Here is a 12439-nt window from a genome sequence, read left to right as displayed (position 1 = left end):
TTGAGACCAAAAATAGTTTGTGCACCCCTGGTCTTTGGCTGCATGGACGGGACAGCTATAGTATGTAGGCTATTTGTAATTTTGCTCTCTTTGGAGATGTTCTTTTTCTTTGCTTATGAGGAACCCAAAATATTTAAAACATTTGATCACTTGACTGCAGTTCTGTTCACATTTCCATTAGATCTTTTCCATTGTGGTTTCCATTATAAATGATGGAAAAAATAGTGCAGAATGACTAAAATTGGACAGAACCCATTATAGTCATTTGGTTCCATCGGGTACTGCTGTTTTCTGTCATTTGATGGGTCAGACAAGCCGTTTTTCGTCATTCTTTTACAGGACGGAACAGAAGCATTGAGATTTTTAATGGAAATGTGAACTTGGCCTTAATGCTCATTAACAGCCGTGCACTCCTGAAGCTTTGTAATAGGAGGTGGTTCAGATTAGTCAACACGGAAAAGTGAAAACTGCTGCCCAATAGCTGGCATGTGGCATGAGATAAATGTTGGTCAATTTTGGTAATTTTTGACTGTTTTTCCTGATTGCCTGCCACTAATTGGCCGTAACTATTCATTCTACTTATGCAAATGACCAATAACCGTTTAGCCAGTAGATGGCTATAACCTGAAATTTATGGTATGACTGACTGATTTACCGCTGATCAGACGTAAAAGACTTGTAGTATTTTCTATTTTTCCCTCTACTACATTTAGCATTTCTGGAGTCTGTGCGTGGATGGAAAAGTTTGCAGTACTATTGGCTTAGATCGTATGGTCGGTTTTAAATCTCAAGTTTGTTGACCATTTAAAGGGAATTTCCACCTTGAACAGTTTAATCTAAATATGTCCAAAATTTAGCTTTGATTTAATTATAGTGCTTTTATCTTTGTTTTCCTGATATCCAAATTACCTATTCGGACAGTTGAGGCACAAGTAGCGGGAGCTTAGTGTATAGTGTATACTGCATACATTTAACTCCATAATCAAACGGGATGCAGTAAGTGATTGAGCTCTTCCTACTCTTAGCTGTAAGCATGCAGCATTGTATATTTCTGTTCATGAGATGTTGTTAACCTTGGAATTTGTTATGGAGTTTGGCACATATTTCACACTAAATCTGCTTAGCGCTGTGCCCCCATTGATTTCAATGGGAATTCCATGTTACTGGTCATACAATGCAGATCTTTCATTAGAGAACTTTAAATCCGCATCACGGAAAAAGAAAGAGGTGACTTGTCACATCTTCATGTGGATGCCGCTATGAATTTTCCCATTGAAGTCAGCGAGAGGCGGAAAATCTGCGTAATCTAACTCAGAAATTTTCAACGTGGTTTTCAAATTTACACATAATTTGCAGTTTTTAGACACACTTTTCATATTCTTGCGCCTCTTTAAGCCACAGTGTGAACACACCCCAAGCTGCATCATTGAGCTCTGTATTAGAGAAATGGAGTTCTGTACTCTTTAAAACAACCCTCCAGTTTCAGGATAAAATTGTGTACCTGGACAGGAGGGTAGGTGAGAGTTTATTACCTGCAGTTGTTCTCTGTTGCCGCTCTGATACATTGCTTTTGACCTTTTTTTTCTTCTATCTAAGATGGCTGTAGCAGTTTTCTAACTACCTACTACATATACTGCCCTGCTCTGATTGGCCAATGCTGATCACATGAGCAATTCTGGCCAATCAGAGAGTAGTTATAGTACATTAGTAGTCGAACACTACCAATGCACTATGGAGATTAGGTAATGTGAAGATTGCGTCAGCCATCTTGGACAGCGAAAACTGGACTTGGAACTGGTGGATCAGAGGGACAGCAGAGAAGAACTGTAGATTAGGCCTCATGCCCACAGGCACGCACGGGTTCTGAGTGTGGACATGCCCACAGACATTAGGCAAAAATGACATTTACTCACCTGTCTGGATGTGGCCAGATCTTCTTTTTTTTTCTTCACGGCAGACACACTTGGCATGTCTGCCGATGTGCCGCCCCCTTTTTTTTTTTTTTTTTTAAATCTCCTGCCTTCCCGCGAATTTTGTCATAAAACAAGAGGGTCGCTCTAGTGATAAATTAGGAATTTGGACCTAAAAGTGACAATGTGTTAAAGGGTGGACATTCACTTGGAATGGGTTCAGATAAGTTCTCTTCCCTTCTGCCACTGTTAGTGGTACAGGACATCTCTAGTGGGCACCTGCAGATGGCCGTATTACAGCGCCATACAACCTCTGCGTTATACACCGCTACCATAGATGACTTCTGTGTAGAACTAGTGTGCCTCTATACGCCTCTGATGTCCTACATCTGATTTGCTGTTGGATTCTGGATAAATTACTCTACGCACAGCCTTGTGCCTCCACCTCTACTACATATGGCTTTACCATGTTCATAAGGCTTATGAAAGATCTGTCCAGTTCGAATAAGAGCCCTTATTATATAGTTATCCATGTATAGAGAGTATAAATCACATGACATATTTATAAAACATGTCCACTATGTACTACTACTTACTTTGCACTTACATTTCTTGCTACAACAAGATCGCCTGCACACTGCCTGATTTGCATTTTGGAATCGGTAGCGGGCGCTCGCCTCTGGATTCCACAGCAAATACCTTCCATAGCATGATGTGGAAAAACAGTTTTCCTGCTCACGAGCAGAAATCAATTGCGATTTTTCCACTTGCGGGGGAGAAATCGCAGCCTGCTCTATTTCTAGGTGGATTCCATGCGGACGGCTTCCATTGAAGTCAATAGAAGCCGTCCGACCCACAGCCCTTCCACAATCATCATTGCGGAAAGGCCGTGGGATCCACGTCATCACCTAGCGATGGCGTGGCATAATCTGTACTGCACATGAGCCCTGGCACGACGGCCGGCATATTCACAGTACAGAATAAAGAATCAGAACAGGTACGCAGGGTCACCGGCCGGGCACAGGGTCTTATTCTGCTGCGGGATCCTGCATGCGGAATCCGATCCGCTTATGTGCAGGCAGCCTTACAAGGTATTTTTCAAAAAAGAACCTTAAAGGGGTTGTTCTGCGTTGCTTCTCCATTCACTTTAATTGGACTGCCAGAAATAACCGAGCTCAAGTACTTGGCTATCTTCTGCAGTGACACTACAATGAATGGAGTGACAGTGCATGTGTGACCACAGGCCTGTTCATTGGAGAACCTGCAGGATTATTTCCCCATCTGGTGATCACGGGTGGTTTAGCTTGATCCACCCTTCAGACAGTTATCTCCTACCCTGCGGATAGGGGATAACTTCAATTCATGTAAATGGCATCCTCTATCCATATGTTCTGTTAAATCATCTATCATCTGGAGATCCTAGTATGATGTCCTTTATGGGATCCCTCTCTACAAGCCAAAACCGACAACTGCATTAAATTGTTGCCTGTTCTTTTGGATTTGGTTTACACCTTTAAATACAATGTTGGCTTCTACGGGAGGGTAGGATCAGGAGCTTACCAGAACTGAATAGTGTGTCCCATATGAGAGATTGTATTAATTCTTGAAAGGTAGATTTTCCGATACTAAGCAGATTTGTTGTTTCATTCCAATTGAAGAGCACCCATCTACAGCTTTTAGCCCATTTAGACCCTATTGTGCCGTTCAAGTATTTATATGAAACAGATACAGATTTGTTACAACTATCTGCTAGAAAGTTCAACGCTATTAAAGTCCTAGGAAGCTGAAGTTTGCAAGGGATGGTGGATGTTAGAGAAAAACCATGGAGATCAACATATGACCAATGGGTTACCGGATGGACCGCTCCATAATATATATCGGAACGCTGCAACCCTTTAATTATCATAGACTGTTTTCTTTAGTAGTTAATGTCAAAACCATTGTCATGTAGTGTTTTCCTTCCTTTAGTGAAACCGGCACCGCTGGAAATCAAGCCTGTCCCCGAGTGGGTGGAATTACCTGTACGCTCTCCAGTAACCAGAAGTTTTACACGAGAGTAAGTATTTTGGTTACATGTGATTATATAATGTGCCAGAAGCAAACTGGTGGGCATTTTAGGGGTTATTTTGGCTTCTTTAGTTGGCTAATAAAAGAATGGCTACCAGTTACCAGACTCGTATACAATGAGATCGTTCCTGTTGGAGGGTATATGTTGGGGATTCCTAGTTGGTGGTCATTTATGTGGACTACGTTATATGTAAAGCATGTATGTCTAATAGTTTGTGTTCTTTTAGTTCCAAGTTTCCTATGCCGACCAGACCGGACTCTATTCATAGCACCGCTTCAAGCAGTGACTCGCTGGACAGTGAAGAAAACTATGTACCTATGAACCCAAATCTACCCACAGACGGCCCAGTATGTAAAACTTGAATCTTTCTTAGTGATTTTCCATGTAGTGCTCTCAAGAATGAAGTATCACTAACCAGCAACGAGTTATGACGTTATGTATCTGCGTGATTACATACCGACTGCTTAAAAACAGCAGAGCTGCAAAAAGTAGCGTTTGGTATTTAAAGAACATAAATTTGGTCAATTGACAATAATTAAGACTTGGTAGTAAAGTTAAGAAGGGTGGCAGGATACAGTGAGTTCTAGAAGATGCTGAGAAAATAGTAGCACAATAGTACATAGTTCATACATTTCTGTGTGAATGATATTGTATAATGGTAGTCAATGACACAAGCACACCGCTGCAGGAAATTCCCTCCTGCTGCTGAAGGGGCTCAGATAATCAGAGGAAAGAGTCATTACTGCAGTCTTTAAGACCCTGCAGTTCCATCGTTCTTGGTGGCACATCCCTGTTTACACCAGGCAATGTGCTGCCGACAACCATTTACTTTTTTTTTTTGTGCCACATGAGATGTAGTCATCTAACAAGTTAGATTTTGCTCATTTGTCAGGTGAGCAGTGGCACCTTCATGCGGGCAGCGGATCAGGTGAACCAACTTTCAGCTGAATGTTCATTCACAATCATCTGTCCATGTCAAAGGCCCTAGTGTGTATTACCTTATATGAAAGCCCTTTAAATGAGCACTGATTAAAGCTCTATTTACACGCAACGATTATCGCTCAAAACGCGTTCAAACACTGGCTTTTGTGTGATAATCATTGCGTGTAAACGATGCCATCTTTCACTCTTCGGCTGAACAATGATTTATAGGTGAGCATAAAATCCATCGTTCAGACAGAGATAGCAGGGACCGCACACACTGTTCTCCACGGGAGCAGCTGATTATATTGTATTCAGCTGACAGCCCGCGGAAGCCCGTGCGAAGACAGTGCAGCTGAGTGCAAATTCCACGTGCTGGGATTTGCAAACAGCTGCTGGAGGCTCATTTACACGCAATGATGGTAATAAACTGCTAATGGGCATTAGTGTCCATTAGCAGTTTATGCAACTGTCAATCGTTTGAAAGATTGTCTTTGCGTGTAAATGAGCCAGAACTTGGCATTTTGTCATTGGCCCGTACAACGGACCTTTTATTTTCAATGTGTCTGAAGTACAACACCCAAGCAAAAATATGTTCCTCATCGTGTCATATAAGACCACTGGGGGTCATTCACATTGTCTTTTTTTTTAATTTCACACTTCGTATCCGTAGTAGCCCCAGTTACAGGGAAATACATTTCCTTGTAGTGGCAATAGTCACTAATAGTGCTGATCTGGGTCTGCTAGGACCCTGCAGCTGGCTTTTCCAGGGGGCACCCGGTGGTCACATGATCACCTGGTTGAATGGTGTAAGTGACACTTTCTCTATTCACTACATAACGCTCATTGAGCATTATGCAGCCTGGAAGACAGAAGGCAGAAGTGGTTAAAAACTGCTTCTGCCTTCTCACAGCCGAGGACCCGATCTGCTCCTGCTACATTGCTGGAGCTTTGATCCTACGCCGTATTTTTGCCATTGGCCGTGATTATTAAAGCCCAGTACCAAGTGCCATAAATTTACAGTGCTTGTTCCTTAATGGGTTAAAAGGCATGTTAGATGCGTGTTCTTGTTAATATTTGTATAATACTTGCTTTAGTAACTTACATAATGTACTATATTTACAATTCCAGTGCATATTTGAGAGCAACAGTCTTGATGGTGGGAATAGCCCAATGGTGAAGCCTAAGAGTGACAAACAAGTGGAATATCTCGACCTGGATCTGGACTCTGGCAAGTCAACACCTCCAAGAAAAGTATGTGAACTGACCAGAACAGATGAATAATAGTCCGTTCTGACATTCTAAGTGGTCATCCTATGTTTGGAATTTAGTGGATTACGCAAATATGCTGATATATTCTGGTGTATGTTTTCATACCTTCTAGAACTATATGCAACATTGTTTGTTAGATATTCTGCTCTGTTTATGTCTCCTTTTCCTTCCATTTTTGGTATAAAAAAAAAAAAGGAATACTCTCCTCCCAGCCGGCGTCTGTGTCCCCGGCGGTGCGGCAAGCTGCTTGAGACTTCTCCCCGTTGTCATTTTCCTGCTCGGCTTTGAATTTCCCCGCCGTTGGCACTCTGTAAGTAAGCACTGTGACTGCATCGAGCGCCTGCCAATCACAGCCAGCGCTCGATCATTCACAGCCATTCAGTGAATGACAACACTGGCTGTGATTGGTTTTGTCGAGCGCCGGCCGTGATTGGCTGGCGCTCGATCCAATCCCAGTGCTTACTTACACAGCGCTGACGGCGGGGGAATTCAAAGACGAGCAGGGAGCGTGGAGAAGTCTCAAGCAGCTTGCCGCACTGTCAGAGAGACCATCTCACCGGGGACACAGACGCCGGCTGGGAGGTGAGTATTGCGGGGTTTTTTACCTAGTATATACTCGAGTATAGCTAGGCTTATACTTGAGTTAATAAGTTTTACCAGTTTATAGAAGGGGTTGGCTGATTGGTGTACGCTCCCACACAGAGTAGATACAAAGTGACGGACCATTCTAATACATGTAGTTCACCATGCAGGCCTGCAACCTATTAATGACGCCATAATAGTTCAGCTGGGTTGTGTGAGTGGTTTTATCAGTGATTGTGTATTTTGCATGGTGGGATTATTACTTTAGTTGACCCGTTTATGTGAATAAGTTAGGTTTCCGGTTAGTAGATGCTAACGGTATCCTATTTGATTTTTTTAGAAAAAGAGTACCGGGTCCGGGAGCAGCGCCGCAGAAGAAAAGGTGGATTATGTTGTTGTTGATAAGGAGAAAACCTTGGCACTGACAAATACCAGGAAGGCATGGACCGATGAGAGACAGTCTACGGAATCTGAGACTCCAACCAAGAGCGTCAAATGAGTCGAGAGCCGAAAATCTTATTTCATCCTGACAAGCTAGCCAAGTTTTATATGGTGCAACATTATGTCATCTGAAGTCAATGGAACTTGTATTTTTAGAAACATTTCAGATGACTCAGTGAGACAAAGACTGAATTGTGCACTGCGCAGTCTGTATCACTCAGACACGTATGTAAATACACAGCAACGGAGCAAGGACCATTCGTTTGACACATTTAGCCATCTTTTGTAGTATTACTATGTTTTATGCACTTTGTGTGTTTAAAACAATGGTTCTTGTGGCTAACACTTGTTTTTCCATTAACACCGCTAATTTCTTTGTTTTATTTCATATACTAATATAACTAAAAGCTAGATAAAACTGAGTGATAGATGGGCCAGCAGTGCATTGCAGTAATACAGGCCGCCTATCGCTGTCACAACTACAATTGTTGTATCTTCTGATTTAGAGGTTTATGCTTCCTTAACATGTGCCTGGCAATTATTGTTTTTGTTTTTTTTTTGTTTTTGTTTTTTTAATTGTCAGTCTTTCCTTTTTTCCAACCCAGTTCTAGATGTACAGTACAGTTCCAGATTAGGGATAGCGTTGATGTCCGTACCCGCAGAATCACGTGCTTGTTTTTTTACAAACTTTTTTTTTATTATTAGAGATCATGAATGTAAAATTACTTTTTATGCTTTTTTTAAATAATTTTATTTTGACACCTTCCCCCTTCATGTAATTAGGAGGTTTATTCCGACATATTACATCTCTGTGCAAGAGGCATGTATTTAGTGCTGAAGACCGGATCGGCTCACTTCATGGGAAGGAAGAAAAACTTTTTGTGTGGTCCTTAGAGCTGTGCACATCTGGACAACATTCTTCCGTACAAGAAGGGTACACTTATGATTAGCCAGTACTGGTAAAGCTTACACTGACCTGTTGTAGTTAAAGAAGTACTTCAGCCATTATCATTTATCATCTATACACTACTCTCACTCCGTAAGGCTACATTCACACGGGAGAGTGCGATATTGGGCTGGGAAACATGGCCCGAAATCGCGCTTGCCAACGTGCATTTATCATACCGATGCAAGGCGTCGTTTTGTTTTTGCGCCTCACATCACTTCTGTGAAATTCCGATCCTCCGGCATGTGTTTAACGCTCAACAGAGGATCGCAGGTGTTTCCTATTGATTTCAATTGGAAACATTGCATCGCGCTCACATGCACATCGCACGGCATGCAAGTGCCACGTGATGTTTTTTAAGGTCCCATTGAAAACAATGGGTGAGGCGTTCTGCCGGAACGCCAAAAGGTAGAACATGCTATTTTTTATATTTTTTTTTTTCATATTCATGTGAGTCTTGTGAATCTCACAACACAGAAAACTCGCACAAGATTCTCACCCATGTGAACAAGCCCTAACCCTCATAACTTCGTATGGAGCGATAGCCTGCGTACTTGACCATCAGATCTAAAATTTCTTCCCTATCCTGTATATAGGGAATAGATGTTTTTGACTGCAATGTCCCTTTAAATGCTATTGGTATTCAATGGGATTCTACAAAACTAAAGAAGAAATCAGTTAATTTTGAGAAACCTTTTTGGGCATTTCTGATGTATTGGCGATTTTATATCTTTTGAGATTATTTAATATTCCGCCATCGTTTTATGTTCTGATCTCTAATATTTGGGAGCCAACCTGTAATATGTAAAGCAGCTATGATTACATTATGGTAGTCCGTCGGTTATGTTGAGCATTTCTTACAATACAATAATGTATTTTTATTTACATATTCTATGTTCGTTCGGTGGAGATTCTGCAGGGTCGGATCGTCCACTGAGAAATGGTAAAATAATGGACATTTGGTGACTGCAGGCCTCGTGTCATGTTATTTTTAAGTAGCATTTTTAAATGTGGGATACAGAAGGTGGATTTCTATTAATCAGGTACTTCGACGCACCGCGGTGCTAATACAGCCATCAGGTTCTTACAGTGAAATCTACGCATGTACAATAGTTGTAATACTGTAACGCTCTTTGGAGACCGCTGCCATTACCTTTTCTAGCTCTAGTACAATACTGTGATTTGTGTTCAGAAGCCAAGTATAGAATGTTTTTGACACCACTGTGCCCTTTTTGCATTGGCGTTTTTTAAATTAACACCTGCTTTGCCTTATATTTAAATTTTCTATGCAACTTGTTTTATATCAACCTACTTATTTACCTTTTTTTTTTTTTTAAACCTATTATTTAATAGTTCCCATCATTTGCTACAATCTCTTACCAGTTGATGGCCCGATATGCTTGAAGAAAAAGCAGTGCAATGGTGTACATAAGGGACTTCTTCAATATCATTAGAGTGTAGCGACACGTGTCAATGTTGTCCCATTTTAGAATAAACAGTTTCATGCAAATGATCTTTTAAAGGGGCACCATCACCAAAAGGATTTCAACTCCAAATGTTGAACTTGTAACTTTTTGTAAAATGTAGTTTATATTTCTTTATTTGTTGAAGACGATCCTTAACCCCCCCCCCCCCCCCCCCCCCCCACTGATTATCCCGAGCTGTGCTTATTCAGTAGGCAATGGAAAGTACTGTTTTGTAACAACGAAGTTCGGCCACTGTTTAAGTACAAGGAGAGCTGCGCCTTCCTGCAATTTCTCCTGTCAGCGCAGTCTAGGGCCTCATGCACGCACGGATTTCACTGCTAAATCCTGCAGCGGTATCTGCCTGTGCCCGCAGACATGGGCATTAAAAGACAGGTTCTTACCTCTCTGGATCCAGCGCGGGTCTCCTCTGTGCTGGCCGGTTCTTTCTTCTTCAGCACAGCGGATGCTGCAGGTGTGCCGCAGACTGGACGGCTTCCATTGACTTCAATAGAAGCTGTCCCTGCGGGATCCGCACGAAACTAGAGCATATTGCTATTTCTTACAGCACGTGCGATCCACATGCTTTTAGCTGCTCTGCAGGTGCCCATGTCTCCCTATGGGTGGCTTTATTTGCGGATCTCCCACGTGGGTTCCGCAAATCATCTGCCTTTGTACATGAGGCCTAACAGGAGGTAAAGTAAAATTTGGTCAAAATATCTGCTGATCATGAAACTATTTTTTTTTCTTTTGATCACTCGGCAAAGTAGCCTTTCCGGACATGTGCAAACTGGAAAACTGAAATCTTTTTTGAATTTTTCATAGAAAAATACACAAGCATATTCATAAGATACACAAGTAAATCAGCAGATAGTTTTTCTTGGCGCGTGATATCCGGAGATGAGGGTCATGTTAGGCTGGAATCACAGGTGTTTGTCTACGCACAACCTACCATCCTGGACCCTGTTTAAATATTCAAAACCGTTACTCAAACGGAACCTAGAATAGAACGGTTGACTTTAATTAGGCAAACGGAAATTAACGGAGTAAGCTTTTGTCTCCGCCTAACTTCATTTCCGTTATTTTTGGAGAACACAAAGTATGTCTCCATTTTTGTGTTCTCGAAAAATGATAGGAACAATCAATGTCAAATGAAGACCTCAGTTTTTACTAGAAATGAGCGAGCCGGCGGGGGAGAGCGGTGAGTTGCGGGAGTGAGCAGGTGGGGGCGAGAGTGAGAGAGAGATCTCCTCTCTGTTCCTCCCCGCTCTCCCCTGCCGCTCTCCGCTCCCCACCAGCACCCGAATCTTTTGAGTAGTTTGCCTTAGCGAGTACGCTTGCTCATCTCTAGTTTTTACCAAGTTTGGTCTCCAAGTTTTCACTAAGTTTGCCTAAATAAAGTCGATGGTTCTCTTCATGGTTCCCTTTAAATAGCTCTCCCGGGACAGAAATGCTTAGTGTAGGCCACAATGCTGTGTGAAACCACCCCTGCACTGTCGGGTGTTTATGCTATATGCGTCTGCTTGAGCATTTATCTCATTTGTTCTGTGAGAAAAATGGAGTCCTTCATGAAATTTGGAGCAAGAGGAAGAGTAGATACATCTGCAGTCCGTCTTATCATGGTGTCCCTTTAAACTGGATTTAGAATTAGTTTCTTTTCTGCCCAAAATATATTAAAGACGTTTAAAGAAAACGTTCTAATTCTGCTAAAGTGCATAATACTACTGTTACAGCATGCAATTCTTTCCTTTTTGTATGTACTGTAAAGACATTTGTCAATTGGTTAACCTATAAAATATTTTATGATATGGAATGGCATTTACCCTGACAGCCAGTAGATGATTCTTGTAAAGTGTTACTATGTCTGTACCATAAAGTAGTATCCATTAATGAAATAATGCTTCCTTTGGGCTCGTACACATGAGTAGTTGTCTCTGTGCCCAGAGCTCCTCTTATCCACATCACTGGTAAGGTTTGTTTGGAATCCGTCATGGAATTGGCCAAAAATGTCTTAAAACCTGAACGCACCTCAGATTCTATGTATAATGGGCACAGGGAAAGCGTCCATAAGTACGAGCTGTAACACAAGCTAATGACCTGGTACTTGGATTTCATGTGGAAGAACTTTTAGAAATGATTATTTTGCCCATGTGATTTTTAAGAACGTGTTTTATTGTGTTTAGTGTGTTAAACTGGTACTTACTGTCACTGAAACAGTGCAGGAGCTAACAAGCGCACCAACGTCTACAGAAATAAACCTCTCTTGCTCATTGTCTGGTTTTCTACCTCTTGCATCCTTTTACAGTAGATGTGTAATGGCTAAGTTCATGGTTCTTGCAGTAGGCGCACTCATGTTTTGGAGACTTTTTGGAAGCTGCAGATCCCCATTTTTCACAAAATGCTTTGAGTTGTTGGGTAAAAATGTACATTAATCAGAAGCAATGAAATTTTTGGCAATTTTACAAGATAAGGCTGGATTCACACGAACGTATATCGGCTCAGTTTTCACGCCGAGCCGATATACGTCGTGTCTCTCTGCAGGGGGGGGGGGGGGGAGGATGGAAGAGCCAGGAGCAGGAACCGAGCTCCTGCCTCCTCTCCACCCCTCTGCACTATTTGCAGCGGGGTGGGGCGGGGCTAGGCTAATTACCAGAACTTAGCCCCGCCCCACCTCCTTTCATTGCAAATAATGCAGAGGGGCGGAGAGGAGGCAGAGAGGGGGCGGGAGCTCAGTTCCTGCTCCTGGCTCTTCCATCCTCCCCCCCCCCCCCCCCTTGCAGATGAGGGCGACGTATATCGGCTCGGTGTAAAAACCGAGCCGATATACGTTTGTGTG

The 12439-nt window shown here is 42.2% G+C and overlaps 1 protein-coding gene across 4 annotated transcripts in view; it reads left to right on the top strand.

Annotated features, from left to right (window-relative positions):
- Positions 1 to 11876, top strand: part of GAB1 (GRB2 associated binding protein 1) — a 96767-nt gene extending 84891 nt beyond the window's left edge. For all 4 annotated transcript variants that reach the window (XM_066573701.1, XM_066573699.1, XM_066573700.1 and 1 more), the window contains 4 exons: positions 3879 to 3966; positions 4205 to 4325; positions 6031 to 6153; positions 7094 to 11876. In XM_066573701.1, coding sequence (XP_066429798.1) covers positions 3879 to 3966; positions 4205 to 4325; positions 6031 to 6153; positions 7094 to 7252 — 491 coding nt within the window. In that variant the 3' untranslated portion in view covers positions 7253 to 11876. The remainder of the gene's footprint in view (positions 1 to 3878; positions 3967 to 4204; positions 4326 to 6030; positions 6154 to 7093) is intronic.
- Positions 11877 to 12439: the final 563 nt, after the last annotated feature.

Source organism: Eleutherodactylus coqui, chromosome 7, assembly GCF_035609145.1.
Source record: "Eleutherodactylus coqui strain aEleCoq1 chromosome 7, aEleCoq1.hap1, whole genome shotgun sequence".
Lineage (NCBI taxonomy): Eukaryota > Metazoa > Chordata > Amphibia > Anura > Eleutherodactylidae > Eleutherodactylus > Eleutherodactylus coqui.
Note: the sequence above shows the minus strand (reverse complement) of the source record. Positions and strands in the feature narration are given on the sequence as shown.